The sequence below is a fragment of the Vigna umbellata genome, chromosome 4 (genome assembly GCF_029865625.1).
Source record: "Vigna umbellata cultivar VRB3 chromosome 4, Vumbellata_1.0, whole genome shotgun sequence".
NCBI lineage: Eukaryota > Viridiplantae > Streptophyta > Magnoliopsida > Fabales > Fabaceae > Vigna > Vigna umbellata.
The window spans coordinates 12801193-12821963 of record NC_142168.1 but is presented as its reverse complement, the minus strand read 5'-3'; the positions used below and the strand labels follow the sequence as shown (position 1 = coordinate 12821963).

The 20771-nt window shown below is 32.6% G+C and overlaps 2 protein-coding genes across 4 annotated transcripts; one reads left to right on the top strand and one right to left on the bottom strand.

Annotated features, from left to right (window-relative positions):
• The first annotated feature begins 1091 nt into the window (after positions 1-1091).
• On the top strand, positions 1092-8262 carry LOC124843235 (uncharacterized). The gene is made up of 9 exons (XM_088112382.1): positions 1092-1348; positions 1464-3088; positions 3176-3402; positions 3486-3818; positions 4520-4766; positions 6157-6285; positions 6821-7036; positions 7185-7308; positions 7637-8262. The coding sequence occupies exons 2-9, from the start codon at positions 1517-1519 to the stop codon at positions 7873-7875; spliced, it is 3087 nt and encodes a 1028-aa protein (XP_087968508.1). The 5' UTR covers positions 1092-1348; positions 1464-1516; the 3' UTR covers positions 7876-8262.
• Positions 8263-9326: 1064 nt separating this feature from the next.
• Positions 9327-15364, bottom strand: LOC124838929 (uncharacterized). Of its 3 annotated transcripts, XM_088113498.1 has the most exons (7): positions 15203-15364; positions 14919-15046; positions 12596-12631; positions 10168-11580; positions 10010-10078; positions 9733-9931; positions 9327-9580 (listed from the first exon to the last, which is right to left on the bottom strand). In XM_088113498.1, exons 4-7 carry the CDS (start codon positions 11554-11556, stop codon positions 9510-9512), a joined length of 1728 nt encoding a protein of 575 aa, XP_087969624.1. In that variant the 5' UTR covers positions 11557-11580; positions 12596-12631; positions 14919-15046; positions 15203-15364; the 3' UTR covers positions 9327-9509. The 3 variants fall into 3 exon arrangements, with proteins under 3 accessions (XP_087969624.1, XP_087969622.1, XP_087969623.1); XM_088113496.1 differs by lacking the exon at positions 12596-12631; XM_088113497.1 differs by lacking the exon at positions 12596-12631 and having other exon boundaries at positions 15154-15361.
• Between the last annotated feature and the right edge of the window lie 5407 nt (positions 15365-20771).

Genomic DNA, 20771 nt, shown 5'->3' with positions numbered 1-20771 from the left:
TATTATGTAGTATGTGTTTTTAAATTTATTATATAATGCATTACTTTATTTTTAAAAAATTGCAATAAGATCTTTAAATAAAACATAAATTTCTCCTTTAATAATTTCAGTGTGGAGAATTCAACATTGTGTGGTAAATAAAAAACTGTTGGTAAAATGGATTATTTCAAGATTTCCCATTAATCTTTAGAGATTTCTTTTTAACAAGAACAATTGGCAAAATAAAAATAAGTGCAAAATAAACATAAAACACTTGTTAGGATGTCAATAGATGATTTTAAATTTAGATTTGATTCCAACAAACTAAAAGAAATCAATATTAAAAATCAAGACAATATAATAAGAATTAGTAGAGGGAAGCTAGAAAGAATAGCTAAAAAAATAAAAATCCATAAGAAATAATAAGAGAATAAAATATGTTAAAATCAATTAAAGATGTAAAAGAGAAAGTAACAAGTGGATTAAGGAAAAAAAGGATTACGTCAAGAGAGAAGCTGAGAAAATAAATAAAATAAATGATTCAACGTCACTATGAAAATGTTAGTAATAAATTAACCTGAAATTGAATATTAGTAATTCATTAAATTAGTTTGACTTCAAAAAATATTCTTCTGATCAAATACGGTTAGGTTACTTGAATTGAAATATTGCTAAAATCAATTAAAATATTTTCAAATGAACTATTTGTAGAATAAAATAATCTGTTATCACAACACCATTTAAACATATGTTTCTCCATGATAGTTATTTTTATTTTTATTTTTATTTTTCAATTTCATTTATTTTAGGTATCAACTGGGTTTGAATAAAAATATTTTTTTTTTCTGAAAACGAATTTTGTTCATGAATCTAAAGAATTTTAATTTATGATCATTTAAAAATAATTTTATATAGTCTTTTTATATAAAACTTACTTTTAATATTCAAACAAAATTAATCATTTTAAAATTAGTTTTACAATAAATTTTTTCGAATAAAGTCTTTTTCAGCTGCAAATAATAATAAATGGTAATAATATAAAATATATTTGATAATGAAGTAGAAGAATGTAATAAGGAGCATGAAAATTAGAAAAGGAGAGAAAAGAAAGAAAGGGACACAAGGCACATTCACTCGTACTATTGAGAATTCGCAGCCAACGTGACAGAAGAAACCTAAATCTATTCAAAGCGTTGAATTTTCCAATCTCCCAACAAAATAGCAAGACACCCTGAATCCTCTCTCACTCGCTTTGCATCAACGCAACTAGGGCTTCTTCTCTTTCAATTTCCCTAATATTTATCCATTTTCGACACTCCAATCATTCACAGCACAATTGAACCCTTTCTCGTCCTACACTCGATCCCATGTAAATTCTCATGCAAACCGCATTTTTCTTTCTGGGTATTCTTATTTCCTTCTAATTTTATTTAAAAAAATAATTTTTGGCTTAACTGTTTTCTGGGTATGTATGGTTGTCACAGATGTGTTGAGGATAGAATCGTATCGGTGATAGTGAAAGGCGTTATCATCAAGCATGGCTTGGTTTAAAGCTGGAACAAGCATAGCAAAACATGCAATCAGGAGAACCCTTTCGAAGGGTGGATCCACATATCTTGTATCAAGGGCAAGGGTCCTTCCATCGTCGTCAACATCATCACATGGCAGAAGCTTCCACAGTACGGTTTTCAAATCAAAGGCACAAGCTGCACCTATTCCACGAGCGGTTCCTCTTTCGAAGTTAACTGATAGTTTCTTAGATGGCACAAGCAGTGTGTATTTGGAAGAGCTTCAAAGGGCTTGGGAGGCTGACCCCAACAGTGTTGATGAGTCCTGGGATAATTTCTTCAGGAACTTTGTGGGGCAAGCCTCAACCTCACCTGGGATTTCTGGTCAGACAATTCAGGAGAGTATGAGATTGTTGTTGCTGGTGAGGGCGTACCAAGTTAATGGCCACATGAAGGCCAAGCTGGATCCCTTGAATCTGGAAACAAGGGAAATTCCTGAGGATTTGGACCCTGCACTCTATGGCTTCACTGAGGCTGATCTTGATAGGGAATTCTTCTTGGGTGTGTGGAGGATGGCTGGTTTCTTGTCCGAGAACCGCCCCGTCCAAACCCTTAGATCCATTTTGACAAGGCTTGAACAAGCATATTGTGGAAGCATTGGATATGAGTATATGCACATTGCAGATCGTCATAAGTGTAATTGGCTTAGGGACAAGATTGAAACCCCCACCCATACACAGTTTAATAGGGAGAGGCGCGAGGCTATCTTTGATAGGCTTGCTTGGAGCTCTTTGTTTGAGAACTTCTTAGCCACCAAGTGGACCTCTGCAAAGAGGTTTGGACTTGAGGGTGGAGAGACTCTTATTCCTGGAATGAAGGAAATGTTTGATAGAGCATCTGATCTTGGGGTAGAGAGCATAGTTATTGGTATGGCACATAGGGGGAGGCTGAATGTTTTGGGAAATGTGGTTAGGAAGCCGCTGAGACAGATTTTCTGCGAATTTAGCGGTGGTCTTCAGCCTGAGGGTGAAGTTGGACTCTACACTGGAACTGGTGATGTTAAGTATCACTTGGGGACTTCGTACGATCGGCCTACTCGGGGTGGCAAGAGGATTCATTTGTCTTTGGTGGCAAATCCTAGTCACTTGGAAGCTGTGAATCCAGTTGTTGTTGGGAAAACTCGTGCCAAGCAGTATTACTCAAATGATTTGGATAGAACCAAGAACATGGGTGTGTTGATTCATGGAGATGGAAGTTTTGCTGGACAGGGTGTGGTCTATGAAACTCTGCATTTAAGTGCTCTTCCAAATTACACCACTGGTGGGACTATTCACATTGTGTTTAACAACCAGGTTGCATTTACAACTGATCCAACGTCTGGCAGGTCTTCACAGTATTGCACTGATGTTGCCAAAGCTTTGGATGCTCCCATCTTTCATGTGAATGGTGATGATGTGGAAGCAGTTGTTCATGCCTGTGAACTTGCTGCTGAGTGGCGCCAGACTTTCCACTCTGATGTGGTTGTCGACTTGGTGTGTTATCGTCGATTTGGCCACAATGAGATTGATGAACCATCATTCACTCAGCCTAAGATGTACAAGGTTCGCCCTTTTGTTTTTTTTTCTTCTTTTTGTGTGCATATTGCTTTTATACTAGCTAATCAATTTGCAACTTTTGGGGGTTTATAGGTAATCCGAAGCCATCCATCAACTCTTGAGATATATGAGAAGAAGCTTTTGGAATCAGGGGAGCTGTCACAAGAAGAAATTGATAAGATACACAAGAAGGTCACATCCATTCTAAATGAAGAATTTTTGGCTAGCAAAGAATACATTCCAAAAAGAAGAGATTGGCTTTCAGCATATTGGCTTGGTTTCAAGTCCCCTGAACAGCTTTCACGTATCCGAAACACTGGGTACAACAAATTTATATTCTTTATGTTCTAATGTTTTTTTCATTTTTTAACTAAAATGCTGAAGGCTGGTCTATCCCATGCAGTGTGAAACCAGAGATCTTGAAAAATGTTGGGAAAGCAATCACGACCATCCCTGAAAATTTCACACCTCATAAAGCTGTGAAGAGGATTTATGAACAACGAGCTCAAATGATTGAAACTGGGGAAGATATTGACTGGGGATTTGCTGAGGCACTTGCCTATGCCACCTTGCTTATTGAAGGCAACCATGTTCGATTAAGTGGTCAGGATGTTGAAAGAGGAACTTTTAGTCACCGGCATGCTGTGGTTCACGATCAGAAAACAGGGGATAAATATTGTCCCCTTGACCATGTTATAATGAACCAAGATGAAGAGATGTTTACTGTTAGCAATAGGTAATATTTCTTCTATTTACATATAATTAATTGTCTTGCCTCTTTCTGCTTTTTACTTCTGCCTTAGTCATCCATGAGGCTTAAGCTTCTCATTTTTTGATTAATACGTTACAGTTAACTTGGTAATGGTCGGATGTTATGGATGTTTCAAACTTCCAAATCTATTTTTGCGGTGCCTTGTTGATCCGCTTTCTAATTTTGTTTCATTGATTGATCTTAGTCACTGAATTATAGTTGTATAATATGTATTGCTTTCAACCCTCGCCCCATCCTCCCTATATTAGTTTATTTTGATTTGTAGCTTGATTTTTGTGCGCTGTATTGAATTTTTGTTTGAATTGATTAATAAAAAAAGTGATGTAGAGAATGTGGGTCGTATTCCATATATTGTATTTAATAAATTGGAATTTTTTTGTAAACCATCAACAATTTTTTTGGACTGTTTTTTTGTCAATATACTTAGTTTTATAACATCTAATGTGCTTTGTATTCATGAATTTGTTCTTCAAGTGTTAAACACTTGTTGTGTGCCTTCTGGGTGTCAAGATTGAATCTTAAAATATTATAAAAATGGCAGTATAATCCACCTGATACATTGAAACCCTGTTAAGAGTTACAAACAGAAAAAATTTTAATCCATGATTTATAATTTACAGTTTTTGGTTCTTATCTAAGATTTTTTTTTAAAAAAAACTATGCAGCTCTCTTTCTGAGTTTGGTGTTCTTGGATTTGAATTGGGTTACTCAATGGAAAATCCCAATTCATTGATAATTTGGGAGGCTCAGTTTGGTGATTTTGCTAATGGTGCCCATGTGATATTTGACAATTTCTTGGCTTCTGGTGAGGCTAAGTGGCTCCGTCAGACTGGCCTTGTTGTGTTACTTCCTCATGGTTATGATGGCCAGGGTCCAGAGCATTCAAGTGCAAGATTGGAACGCTTTCTTCAGGTTTTTTTTTGTGAATCTATAGTCTAATATATTATGCGAATACTTTTTGAGTTTTTGTCCCATCTTATTGAATGGGAATCTGCTTGCCAACTTTTGCCATTGTTTGCCCTGCACTTGAATGTCTGCACTTAGATGTGTTGGTTGATGTAATTGATGACAAACATAGTGGTGGTTCTAGTGCATACTATTATTTATATGGTGTGCTTTGAGATTGATACGTGAACTTGAAATAAGTTACACTGTGATATAAAAGTTAATATGTAAGATTCAATTGCAAGGTATGAGACTTAAGTTTTATATTGGAGGCATGGGATTCTAGTTTTTGTTGACAAGTCCTTGGGCTTTCAACTATAATGACTAACTTTTGTGCTGTGGATCTCTCAAGGTTCTTATCAGTATGCATCTTCTTATTGTGTTATGTTTACCCTATAAATACTCATTGTGCATAGTTACAATGTATGTAAGGGATACTTTGTTTTGAGAAAGAAAATGGAAAGATAGGAAATTGAAAAAAAAAATGGATAGATAGGATCTGAGTAAATATGTATATTTTTTATGCTGAGCTAAATAGGAAAGAAAGTGAAGAAAAAGTAAAAATCTCTTTGTTTGATTGCAAAAAAAATGAAAAAAGAAAATATAAATTAAAAATAAATAAATAAAGTATGCAGTGAAAATGTTTTATAAAAATAATATTAATAGAAAACAAAAAGTGGATGAGGGTAAGTAGGGAAATAGAAATTTGTAACTCCCTACGTTCTCAGGAACCTCCTATAAACCAAACAGATTGATCAGAAACTCTCCTCATTTCGCCTTTCTATATTAGCCTCATGTACCAAGGACAGGCCAATGGTAATAATACCGAACCCACACTCAAACTGAAACCAGACTTCTGGGCTATAATACAGAAGGGAAAACTAAAAAGGAGATATTTTTTGTGAAATTTAGATTGTTGTTAGGATATTTATCCTATTTTATCATCATTATAGTGTGTCAAGGGTTACCCTATTTATCATGATTATATTGTGTCTAGGATTACCCTATTTATCATGATTATATTGTGTCTAGGATTACCCTATTTATCATGATTATATTGTGTCTAAGGTTACCTTATTTATCATGATTATATTGTGTCTAGGGTTACCTTGTTTATCATGATTATATTGTGTATCAATTTATTCTTATAAATAGAAGATTGTGAGAGGGATCAATCAAGCCCTCAAGAATTATTTCTTTTCAATCTTAAGTGTTGTATAACCAAGCCATTAACATAAACAATGCTATCTTGGTTTGTCCATTTTGTAACTGCTTTTTAGTCTTGTTGTATGTGCTCCATCTCCCTATTTTATCTGAATGTCATTGAAATAACAAATGTTCACTAATTTCATGGCAGATGGCTGATGACAACCCTCATGTTATCCCTGAGATGGATCCAACTCTTCGGAAACAGATTCAAGAGTGTAATTTGCAGATTGTGAATGTCACAACTCCTGCTAATTTTTTCCATGTTCTAAGGAGGCAGGTTGGTAAAATAAATTTAGTTTTTTTTGGTAACAGATATTCATATTAGACGCCCAAGATCTATTGCCAAACCAGTAAATATCCAAATCATTGTCGAACTCAATAATATGGTTTCGTATGAGTGAATGAATCACACCTAACTTGTTTAGGCATGTACTGAGTACTCTTTAACCATGACTGCTCAGCCTGCTCCTCATCTGTCTCCTATTCTTTTGAACTTCCCTACAGTCATCATAATCTTTTTCATCACCTAAAACCATATACGAATAAGTCTTTCTTGAGCGCCCTTTGGTATCTTCCAATGGTCCCTCCAACCACACCACTGTAGGAAGCTGGGAGGGAGGTGATTGTTGACCTTGACCTTCATGCTCTTAGCCATCTGATCTGTTTCCTGTGTTGAGAGAGCTCTTGATTTTTCATGATAAGGAGAGCTTTGTTCCCTTATTTAATAACAATGATTTGATTTAAGTGGTCCCTTGTTCACTTAAATTTATGATCCTTATTTCCTCATAATCTGCTGCTTTTTGTTTTTGCAGGTACATAGAGAATTCCGTAAACCTCTCATTGTAATGTCCCCTAAGAACCTGCTTCGTAGTAAGGTTTGTAGATCAAATTTATCTGAGTTTGATGACGTCCAAGGCCACCCAGGTTTTGACAAACAGGGAACAAGATTTAAGCGTCTCATAAAAGACCAAAACTATCACTCAGATGTTGAGGAGGGTATTAGGAGATTAGTTCTTTGCTCTGGAAAGGTATGTGTTAGTTGCCCGAAACCAGTTTTTATTATCAATTTAAATGGTTTCTAAGGTCTTTAATCTGGTGGAGTTTATTAAAACCATATTTAAGTCGTACTTCAATTACATGCCTTTTGAAATTACAGAGTTCAACTATCTCTTGCAGGTTTACTATGAACTTGATGATCACCGAACTAAGGTTGAAGCAAAGGATGTTGCAATATGTAGGGTGGAACAGCTTTGTCCTTTCCCTTACGACCTTGTCCAACGAGAGCTTAAACGATATCCAAGTATGTATTTGTAGAAGTAGAAAAATTTTCTTCAAATTATGGCTCTTTTTATTTCTCATATTTAAGTCCTGAATGGGGTATAATTTATATTGTCTTTGGTTGCTTGTGCTTCTTTTGTAGGAACTGTATAAATTTCCTAATTCTATTGATGAGTCTTTCACTAAATAGTTTCATCCAGAGATAGATAATTTTAGATTTTGCTGTTAAGTAGAGGCCTAACTAATAGGGGGATATATCTGTTTGTGCACCCTTTTAGAAAGATTTTATATTTGTTAGAGTCATGTTGTTTTGTGAATAAATCATATATTCTGTTTTGGTTCTCATATAGATGCGGAAGTTGTTTGGTGTCAAGAAGAGCCAATGAACATGGGTGGATACACTTACGTTTTGCCCCGACTTGTATCCTCAATGAAAGCTGTGAATAGAGGAGGTTATGACGATGTGAAATATATTGGTCGTGCTCCATCTGCAGCCACAGCCACAGGTTTCCTCAAGGTTCACCAGAAGGAGCAGACTGAGATTGCTGAGAAAGCCCTTCAACAGGAACCAATTGATTTCCCTTACTGAAAAATGCATCCATTTTTCAAGTGATAATAATGCATTTGATTTACTTTATCAGCATAAGGGTGGAAGGAAGGTGACTTCATACATATGCTTGAGTTTTGACCTTTGGTTTTTTGGTTCCTCACGAAATGTCAGCTAAGCTAAATTTCAATATTTGCATGCTCAAACATTTTTATTTTATTGCGAAGAGGTACGCAAAGGTGGTTTCCTTGCTGCTTGTACTGAGGCTTTCATATTTATACATTTTGTTATACTGTAATTTGAAAATGGATCTTCAATAATTTTTTGACAATGTAATTTCATTTTCCAGAGGCATGCCTTGGCATTATAGTCTCGGGATCATGATCAACAGTTCTTCAAATAAGTTTTCCCTCACAATTGTTCTCTTTACACCTCAGATTCAAAATCTACTCTTGATCAAACTGTTGTTTATTTTATTTAGCTATAAAGTTGAATAACGTTGGTTACCAATTCAATCATTGGGGATCTGCAACAATTTACTAGAACATGATGTCTTCTACATGATAATATATAAATCTTATCTTGTTTTTTATAGACAATAAATAAAGCTTATTCAACACGTATCGAGAAACAAATATACCATTTGAATATGACCTCGTTAATTTTTTGGAATGACCTGCAATATAAACAATATAGAAGATAGAAAAAAATTCAGCCAATTTTTGGGAATAAAATTCAGCCAATTTTTGGGAATGAATGTTGATATTGTCATGGCATAAGGTTTGAGCCGCAGTTCATAATGTTTACCTACAGAGGCAGGGGTAGTCGACGACGCTGGCTCGTGAACTTTATTTTAAAACTTACAGTATAAGGATTTAACAATTATCAAAATAAATATTACTTTGATGCGGCATCAAGTAATAAGGTGTAAATCACTGGCAGTCCAAAACGAGGTTGGAGACCATGATTGTATGCTCGAAAGTGTATAAACATTAATTTTGTTACTTAAATCACTTGTTTTTAATTTTAGACTAATAAGTCGATGAATCGCACTCAATACATATTTAAATAAAGCTTTCTTAGTTTTTTAGAAGCTAATGTATCAACGTTTTACATTTTCGTGAACTAAAATGATGGTTTATTTTTGTTCAAACTTCTGGGAAATATTAGCACTTAGCATTTTACAGGAAAGACGTTAGATGCATATACCTAAAGCAAAAAATTATAAAGCAATACATAGTTAAAGCTCACAACGCCAGACAGACAACAACTGATGTCAAATTTCCACACGTAACATGAATATACCATTTCCTCTCTCCCATGTAATAACCTCTATTCAACTTCATACATAGTATGGATGGGATGGGTTACCACCCGCAAAATTGACATGACAACCCTACTGGATGAAATCTCTTAAAAGATTCTCTAAGGAACATGGCTTGCAAGCAATTGAACAAAGGTGACAACACATCAGCAGATTGTGATGGAAAGAATGACACCGAACCACGAAAAGACATCTTCATTACCATAAACAAAAACAATCAAGTTCCTACAAGAAGCATCGGCTAAAACTTCCCAATTTTAAACAGTCTTCTAAACTATCAAGCTGCCAATCACTCACTATAAACAGATTACATATCTACCACTGTTCTGAGCTTTCCAGAAGAAAACTGAACTCATGATGGAATTATCACTTCATCCTTTCCGTAAATACGTTGAAGCTCCCGAGTAGCAGCTTGGTATGATGCTGATAAGGAGGGAAACAGATTAGAAGTAGATAGATTGAGGAATTTGTGTTGTATTTATGTCTAAACATACGGATAATTGAAGCAAAATCATCATCATCCAGGTGTTATTAACAATAACTAAGCAAACTGAAGAAAACTCTTGTTTTGTTACCTTTCCATCCTCGAAAGTTCTTTTGGTTGATGGTAGAGCCAGTCACATTTTGAATTGCATCAAAAAGCATCTCCTGAGGAGTATTTTTCAGTTCTTGAACAACAGCATAGATGGTTTTTCCATTCTCGAAGTATATGTGATTATTGGGGTGTTTTGTCTTGGCACCAGCATGACGCTCAAACTCATATGCATTAAGAGCCTTCATGATAAAATTTAACATGAGTACAATCACTTCGGTTATGCAGATTATCAGAATGTAAGTATTTCAAATGCCAACCTTTGACTGCTTGCAGTCATCACATGAACACAAATACCCAGTTCCTTTTATGATTCCTTTAAGACTTTTCTGCCAAGCATATTCTTCAAACTGTTAAGACAAAATATAACGTACAAAAACTCAGAAATAAAGTTAGAAAAAATTAAAACAGACTTTACCTCCCGTGACCATGAAACATATTTCACCTGGACACCATCAAAAATACCGGTTGACAGCAAACTTTTGACATTTGAAGGGAAGTTGTTCGTAGGAGCCTTCTTGGTTGTTGTCTTAGGCTCTTTGTTCTTAACAATAATATCATTTTTAGTATTAAGTTTTGGAATGCTATTTACAAGTGATTCAGTGTTTGTTTCAGTCAGATCATTCTGACCATCCAAACCTTGAGCTGAGTTTTGGTTTCCTATCAACAGATCATAGCCACTAATTATTCCACCAGAGGGATTTGCTTCAGGATCATCATGAAAACCTCCAAAAGATATGGTACTGCTCTGACCCTTGTTATGGTGATTTTGACCCACAGGTAAAGAACTGGAATCTCCTCTGTCATATGATGGAACTGTTGATGCAATATTTGAATCCACCTTATCATATGTTGAACCCATTGATATTAAATGATCGGTACCCTTGTCATAAGGAGCAACAGTAATGAAATTCTCTCCTGATTTACCATAGGTTGGACCAATTGATATAAAACTCTCATGCCCCTTGGAATATGAGGTGCTCAGAGATATTAGATTTCCATCTTCTTTCTCATATGATTGACCCATTGATATGAAATTTCCATCTCCCTTGTCAAAGGGCTGACCCATTGATAAGATACTATCATCTCCCTTTCCATAATTGTGGCCCATCAGCAAAAAACCCCCATCCGCTTTATTGAAGTTGTGAGCCACTGAAAGAAGATTGTCATCAGTCTTGCTATTTATTCTAGTCCCCATACCAATGGTGTTGTCACTTCTATTGTTATAAGTAGGACCCAACGAAATACTGCCATCATTCTTACTGTAGCCAGCACCTACTGAAATTGTACTATCATCTTCCCTGCTATAGGAGTGCCCCATGGATGCAGAAGGCATGCAATTGTCAGAATCTCTAACTTGATTAACTTTAACTTTTCTGATGCCACCAAAATTGAGACATGATGAAGGGTCCGCAATGGAATGAGATATTGACAATCCCACTGAAGGATCATTACCATATTGATGCTCAAATTCCTTCCTTCCCATGTTTATATTTCCACTAACAATAGATGGCACATTCTTATCAACCAAATTCACTGTCCTAGCAAGATCAGATCCAAAAAGACGGTCAGAAAATTGACCTGTGACACAGTGAAATCCTGAATTGGTGTCCCATTGGGAAACATTCACATGTGAAACTCCTGAAATTGGCCTACCACTTACATCTTCAACTGCCTGTTTCTTGTTGCTGAATATTTCAGGTTCACCTGTATCCATAAACCACTGATGACTACGTTTGGGTTCAATTCTGGAAGAATTTTCATATCCCACATTTTCTTCAGCCATGCAGCCAGCATCTCGTGGCATCCAAAAACTTTTATGCTGGTAGGACTGCAGAAGTTCACAGCTTAGTATGTTTATCTTATTTGACAGAAATTGCAATAATGAAAAAAATACGGACCGTTGAAGACATAAAGACAAAGATCATAGCAGAAATTTCTCTTTAACTTTTAATATAGCATCTATTGTATCCATAAAACAAATTCCGCATCAAGATCATTCAAACAGAAAAACATATTGATTATCACAAACATAATACATTTTCACTCTAGGAATTCTCTAAATACAAAAGAGTGAAATTCTCAAACATGCTACAACCTTGAATTTAGAAAGTCTAATATGTAACTAGCCTTAATGCATGATATTTTAGTCAGAAATACATTTCCTAAAAGCCTAAATATCACTGACCTTCCAGCTGAGAAAACTTATTATCATATAAATCCAGAAAAATACATTTCTGTTTGGGACCTTCTGCTAATAGTCATTCATATCTTTTCAACGCAATTTTGGGCATTGCATCTTATGGACATGAGCTGCTACTTTTTCTTTGTTTATTCATTAATGAAATATGTATTAAGAGATAAGATGTAAGATCCACCACAAAATAGGAATGTGTCCAGCTCATTAGAGTAGGAGGTACAAGTGAGAAACAAATTTTGTATAATCCAAGACATTTGGAGAAAGAAAATTTGTTATGGGAAGGCAGCAGAAGCGCATACACATATACTATTTAGTGGAGAGAGTGGGTAATGAAGGCATTTGGTTTTGTATAGCTGAGGATTACAGATGAGGCTTGGGGTCTCTCAGCAAGAAGCAACAGTCCTCAAGAGGACAGACCCTGTGGTTCTCAGTCCCTATGTGATTGCATATATTCATTTTTCTGTGATGATATTGCAATCCCTGAGTTTTTCTTCAATTTAATTTTTATCATCTGGTTGTCTGACCACCAAGATGCCCTAAGGAGTCTCATGTAGAAGCACTGGAAAAAAGGATGGGTGAGATATGCAGCAAGCAGGGACAGGTTCACTCCACAACATGAAAAATATAATCCATACAGAATACTTGCCAGGGAATATCTCTAAGTGAATCCAATGGATGCATCCTATTTGAAGACAAAAGAATAAAAGTTTAATATAGCCACCATTTTTGACTGAATATGCTCCTATGTTATAAGCATATTCAAATGACAAGAACCTGAAAATATACCAATGAAGATATAGAGAATATTGGTATGAAACGCATCTAACAAGTAAACTGATTGATATAAACCAGAGAAGCCAGAAATCAAAACTCATAAACAGACAATTTTACTGATACAATAAACTTCATTCCATATATAACCACAAACATCAAAAGAGTGGTCAGCAATTTATTAACCAAGAGATCTAATCATACAAATCAAACGAAATTTCCATGTCATGTAAATTACTATGTCAATTATCCCAAACATGCTTCAATTGATCAATATTTCCCATAGTTTCTTATCTATAAACTGAATAGGCATCCACAAAATATTTTTCCATTTAATAGTTGAAATGCCCAAGTTACAATCTTTCCCTTTAATTCATTGTCACAAAATTAAGCCAAAAATATTAATTGCTTGCTGGTAACAAGCAATTTTTCTTTCCGAAAAAAAAAATATTGAGAGAAAACAGTGAAACAACCACCAGGTGAGATAAGGTCTCCCTCTAAACTGAAAAATAAAAGTCAAAAGCACCAAGTGGCTAAGACATGCAGCAAAGCTGCCAACAACAAGAACAATAAATAACCCCTATGCACCAACATATTCACTTTCTACTTAGAGCCTCTATATATGTTCTCTAATGAACAAATCACCACAAACAAATTTCGTTCATCATTTCAATAGGTACTATTACAGCTATAGCCTGAAAACGCGTATTCCTAATCTTACATTTTATGGTATGTTTACTTATATATCTCATTGCTCTGATCATTAACTTTTGGCACATGTTGAAAAGTGGTGTGGTGCATTTTCGTATAGCCGCCGAAAGGGCCCACGATTACAAAATAGTGGTTGTACCAGTGCTATAGTGAGACTCTGCAAAAATCCACTTTTGCCTTAAAAACGATGTCGTTTTTATAGGCAAAGCTGAAATTTCTTACCCTTTCTAGAATTTAAAAAGTCCCTAATTGGATGTAGTTTTCTATATCTTTTTCTTCAAACCCTAAACCTGTTGAATTGTTTGTTTCCTTTGCATTTATTGTTATTTACTTGGATGTTCGCCATAAAAGCTATGACCTCTTAAGGTTAACTGCAAACTTTTCAGTGTTATCAATGTTAATAAATATTAGAGAAAAGTAATTCATATCGTTTGGATTGGTTAGGTTCCTACCAAATTTGTTAAGAACCCATACCAAAACAACCTGACGTTTGCATTTGTTGAAATCAAGTACCCAGGTCAAATAATAAAAAATAAGAATCCTCATGGAAGGAGGGCAGGATGTGACATAAGAGAGGAGCAAAAGGATTCTGGAGTTGGTATCCATGGCATTCAACAGAGAGAGGTTAGATTTGGTTTTACCCTTTTAATTGTTTAGGACTTTGAGTTAAAAAAAGCAGGAATTGGATAGCGACTTTAAGTTGGTGGTCAGCAGATGTTCCGACAGTAGAGAAGGGAATTAACAACAGATTTATAATAGTATATCATGTTCGATCAGTTATTTCAGAATTTAAATTCATCAACCCAAGAAGCAAACCAAACCACTTTCTTGCTATTAGTTTGGTTTGGGTTGATTGGGTTCATGGGTTGATTCAGACCCGTGGTCACCCCTTACAATGACACCAAGCATTATAAAACAATAGACAGACAAATTATCAAAATGCAATTCCTAATTCATTTAACAGATTGCACAAAATGTTGACATTTTACATTTATACTGCAATAGAAAACTTAGATCCCGAGTTAATACAGTATCAGACTATTAGAGTGTATGGATACATTCAAAATTCTGGTGGCTCCTCTGGAAATGGGTAAAAAGCACGATTTTTCCGCAGCAACTAAGTTTTGCATTGCTTTCCCCATGAAATTGAAATTGACTTCTCTCGCCTCACCACCAAATAAACTACAATATGAGGCTCAAGTTCTTTATTCTGATTAGCACTCGGTGTCAACAATTGTATGAGTCACTGAAACTCAATTTCACAGAAGTGTTATATAAGATCCCCATTGCTACCCCCTCAACAATTTGAGTAAACAAATAACTAATCAAGTGCATAAAACTCCAGAATGAATACTTCAATTTCAAGTAACCTCACATAATTAAGAAACAAAAAAGACACAGCAAGAGTATTACACAATCCATCATGCAAAATCAGATATCAGACCCAGCATTCACATGCAAACAGTCTATTAGAATCTTTAACCTACCATTTCTCTCCTTGATGTTTCAAGACAAGTATAATCTGACTCAGCAATAGACGGTGTCACCACACAGTGAGTAATGCAAATCACCACGTCCAATACACCGCACCATCAAACCCGGTAAACTCGATCAACTGCATCACAAAAATCAAAAGAAGATCAACTCCATCGTATAAAAAATCTTGGATGTCGATCCAACTAACATATGTAAAATAAAATAAAAATAGCAAAAATAAAAAACCTAGAATGAGAAAATGGAATCGATTGAATTCGCGATCGCAACTGCTTACAGAAGATAAAAGGTTTGGAAAATGGAAACATGACTATCTCCTTAGACTTATTTTCCGGTGGCAGAGACGTTCCTCCTTTGATAGCTACTCTTCGTTTCACTTCAAAACAAAGTGTGTGGGATTTACGAATAATGAGGTTTAGAGTGTGTGAGAGAGATGGTGGAACAGAGATATAATACGGGAATATGTAGGGTTGCCGAATTTGTCATGTTATATCCACCCTACACGTGTATAGTCTGTGATGTTTCCATCCTCAGAGAATCTGAACTGTCCTAAGCTTCTCGAAGGCATAAATAATGTACAGAAGGTGCAGAGAAAACTGATCAGGTAGTATCTGGTTGTGCCAACTGGAGCTTGTTCATTGGCTGAATATTTGTGTTAAATTATCGTGGTAGTGACGTGGCATTGTATGATTGGCACGTCCTGAAGGAACACATGCACCCCTGAAGCTTCTTAGTAAAGTAACTAAGGTTGAAGTGTGAGAGTACTGTTCAATACTGGTTTTCATAAAAGCTCCAATATTTTGAGTCTCCATGCATTATTGAAAGTTGGATGTTTGATTAAAAAAATAAAAATTATAGAATTCAAATAAACAAATAGGTAAAATTTTATATCAATATTTAATTATAAATTATTAGTATAATTATAAAGTGAGTTGTATATATAATAATTATATATAAAATGTTTTCTCATCCAAAAGGAAATTTATATTTTTTTTAAGAAAAAAAAACTTACATCATAAGATTATCTCTTGTATTTCATTTTATAATAAGAGATGTAGTTTCTTTTAAACAACTTTTATTATAAGATTACAAGTGACATTATGTATAAGATAAAGTTACTTTATTTTAAAATATTTGTATATTATCTAAAAATAGATAATCTAAGGTGACAAATAGATACACGTGGAAATTATAAATGATTGATATAACATGCTTGTAATCAATGAAAATAATTCAACGTTTATGATTAATAATTGGATGTAATTTAAGTTAGAGTTAATTGATATAAAAATTCAAAGTAGTACATTGATAATTTATTCTAATGTATTGTTTCTTAGTTATTCATATAAATGTTTTAAAAACAATATTTAGAAGAAGTTACATCTACAACACACTTCTCAAAAAAATAGGTGATTTTTGTATATATTTTACAAATAAAAACACACAGTCTCGTAGAAAATAAAGTAATATCCAATTTTGTAGTTATATATCGTGAGTCCACTATGGTAAAAAAGTTAGACATTTTGAAAATACACTAATCTGAAAGTCTATTTTAAAAAAAAAAAACATAACCATTTGTTTTCTTAAGTCATATCCTTATTTATAAATTTTGAGATAGACTTATGATTAGTACAACCGTAATCACAACCTAATATCTGATAAATATGTTTAACCTATAAATTTAATTGTATATTATACTTAAAATCTTTTAGAGTTTATGATCGATCAGTCTTCTCACCTACCTGATCGATAGTTCGATTTAACATGTTTAATTCTTTATTCACATGTTCGGTGCCTAGTCATGTGAGTATATAGTACAAATTTTAATTTACTTAACAAAAGTATTTATATATATATATATATATATATATATATATATATATATATATATATATATATATTTAAATGAAATATAAGTTTTGAAATGAGTTGTTTACAGTAAATGGGTGCAATTAAGGAAGTATCGATGATTAATTAGGATCTTAAATGAGAAGGTGGGTGCTTTACAGAACAATGCAATCCAATTCCTTCAATTATCCAATAAGATGGACTTGGCCCAAACACGGTTTCTACCATAAACAAAAACCCCACAAATCATAATTTGTTAGAAAACTATTGAGTTGACAATGAAAGATTAGAAAGAAAAAGCCTAGAAATTTGACAGAAAAAGAGGTATAATAGTTGAAGAGGGAAAAGTGAATGAATATAGTTGAGAAGTTGGAAGATTAGTGAAAGAAAATCGATCCAAATCCAAAGAACCTAATGGATTAGGATGCATGAGGCCCATTGACTTATTGGTCCAGATCATAGGTCGGTCAATTTAATTTAACACTGTTAATTACAAATGGGAGACACGCGTAATGCCAACACTTTTTCCTACACGTTACCCTCTTACCAACAATTTCAAGTTGCAACTACTTTTCTTTTATGTCTATAGTTTTATCATATGAATGCTTTGTTTCTTCTCATATTATACATTCACTATGATAATACAAAAACATTAACCTATAACATTGATAAAATTATATATTGAAGTTTTATATAATATAATTATAAGTCGCTTTATATTTTTACATTGTTAGTCAAATATTTATTTCTTGCCCTTCATCATAGTTTAGAGTAATTACTTTATATTTTCTATTTTTTATGTTTTTATAATTATTTTGTTCACGCAAATTTTCTTTTTTATAATACTTTTCATATTTTAAATATAATGTTTATTATTTACTTATTTATTACGATTACTTTTTTTATTATTTTTATGGTACGCAGTATCCGTCTTGTATTGATTAGAGACATTGTTAATTTATAATTTACAATATTTGAATTGATGTAAATTTCATCTTACTTATTATAAGACATTATTAATATATAGTCTCACATTCGAGACATATATGTATTGAAATAAGAAAGTGTTGAAAGTTTTATACTAAATAAACATAATATTAATCCATAATATATAAGTGTATGCAAATCTCACTTTACAAACTAATTTTATAATATCAAGTTAAATTTTAAGTTCGCTTCTTATAATTGAATTAATGATTTGTGACAACATATCACTCTTTTAACATGTGTTTTATTTACTTTTAATTAATTGTATTGATATGTTCTTCGTTTTTTCTTGTATTTTTGTTGCTTCTCTATGTTCCGTTAAGAAGTTATTTAAAAAAACATGTACATATTTAATAATATTATATAAGAGATATTTGTTTTAACTTAAATGCAAAAATATATAAAAATAAATGTTGTTTTTGATGTCCTAACTCAAGATCTTACATTAAAGATCTCTTGGAATCTATTTGGTGACTAGGGTATAATATAATATGATAAAATTATTATCATATCTTGTTATAATCAATCATGCATCATACAAATGAGATATGATATGATTCTTCTTTCTTATTTATTGTCTATCATATCTTGTTAGTACAATACATTTCTTGTTATGAAAAGGAGTTAAATTATAAACTAACGTTATAAGATCATTAACATTTCTTCTATTCTAACACTATCATATATTTATTACAATTACTTTCAACATTATCACTATTACCGTTGTTATTTTTACCATTATTGTTACTATAATAACTTTTGTTGTTGTTACTACTATCCAATTACATCACCTTCATTGTAGAAACAACCAACATATTATATACTTTCATCATTGTTACTATTGTTATCACGTTTTCTATTATGTTATCATCACATAAACTTTGAATTTACCCTCACCACCATTATTAGTATTCATATTTATATAATCTTATATCTAATTTTATTGTTATGGTTACTCTCTCTTGTAACAATTTTCATTATCATTATCATAATTATTGTATATAATATTGTGTAAATTCTAACAAACATCAAATATATGTGATTAATATTTATTTTATTTTTATCATATATATCGTATCATAAGTATTAAATAAACTCTTACAAAGATAAACTTTATTAACATTATTCATGCTTTATTACAATAAGCTCTAATTGATGTGAAAAGAAAAAGCATGTCAATGGCTTCTTTTAAAATAAAGAAAAACATCGGGCGTTATATGAAAAAAAGATTATTACATTCATTGTATCTTTATGCTTACATTTATTAATTAATATACTATTATTAACTTTTTATACTAACAAATTTGTTCGAGTAAATTATAAATAAATAATGTAGTCAAAGTATGATGTTGATATTTTCATAAGTTAATTATACATATTACTTGTATTTTGTCAAACAAAAGAAAAAATAAATAAACTTGTACTTGTAACTACCTACTTTAGGAACATTCACATGTTTAATTATTACTGATATGGCAACTAAATTAAAATAACTCAATAGTCAAAGAAAGTATTAAGTTGGAACTTTATTCAATACTCAGAAATTACATGTAAAATTCATTAATTCTCAACAAGCTAACAAACTTTACAATAAAACTTTATTTTTTTCACTTTTTTATGAGTATTGGATATAAAAGAATAGATATTGTATTTATTAATAATTTAAATTTCCGTTAAAGTTAAATTCTCTTGAAGTATATATTCTGCAATTGCGAGAGTAAATCTCACAACATTAAACAAAGCATATGAAAGGAAAATTGATATAAATTATTAAAAATAAATATCAAAGAATTCAATAATGTTTAATAGTTAATTCATTTCTCCTGATCGAAAATTTCCAATGCAGACATCTCCACCAAGTACAAGAAACTAGAAGAATTGATAAAAAACTGAATAAAAATTAGGATAATATATAAATTTAAACTCCGAACACAGCTATTGACACTTTCAACTTTGAAAATTCACTTAAAATAAATTATTAACAGAAGAAAATAATGGTTTTATTTAATAGAAAAAAAAACTGCAGTAGAAATTACAGCTTCTGCTAATTTTGTTTGAAGATTTTGAGACATTGACTAATCCAACTGAAGTAATTAATCAATGAATTAATATGATGAAAGATTGTTTTTTTTCTAATTAACTTCCACATGCTACTTCTGGGTAATTCTTAATATAAATAGGGTTAATTAGTTTGTGAAAATTAATGTCGACTGTTATGAGTTAACTATTGTTGTATTGTAATTAATAATTATGTTTTTTTTTCTACGTTTCCTCCTTAAAAATAAAACTAACTCTAATTCCTTAGTAAAAAAATTGCAAGCGAAAGCATATATATCTAATAAAGGATGTGATTATCGTTTATTTCTACACTTTCTAAACGTTTGGTATGAAGTTATACTCATTGAATTGAGTTACTTGCAAAATATTCAATCAACTTGTTTAAGGGTATGGTGTGCTTTTGACAAAAAATAAAAGATAACGAACTAATGTGTAGCTGTCTTAATTATAGTCATCAAATACTTAATTAAAAAAAACTCTCAATAAGTGGGAAACTAATCCAAATATTGTAACAGTTGAAAAAAATTATTATCTTAATATATAACTAATATTGTTGTAAACAATAGAGATTATATTAAATTAATTTGTTATTGTAGTTGAGCATAAAGTCTAGAGAAATTTGCAAATAGCCAGTGCCGTGCACTACAATGCTGATGGAAATACATTAATCTTTTGCAGCTGCCATCTAGAAGTTTTGTAATTTATTACTTTAATCAATCTGTTTGATTCAGACTATTATTATTTGAATACTTTATACAGATGTTGGTAGATAGAGTTGGTTGAGTAAGCGTACAAGAGGAACAAATAAAAGATAGACCAAACACATATATAGTATACCATGTGCTTCATACGTTTTCATTGGTTTTCATAAGTTGTCTAAATAGTTAAGACTTTTTTGTGGATAATATTGACGATGGTGACAACTTTTGACACTACTACAAGCTACACCAGGT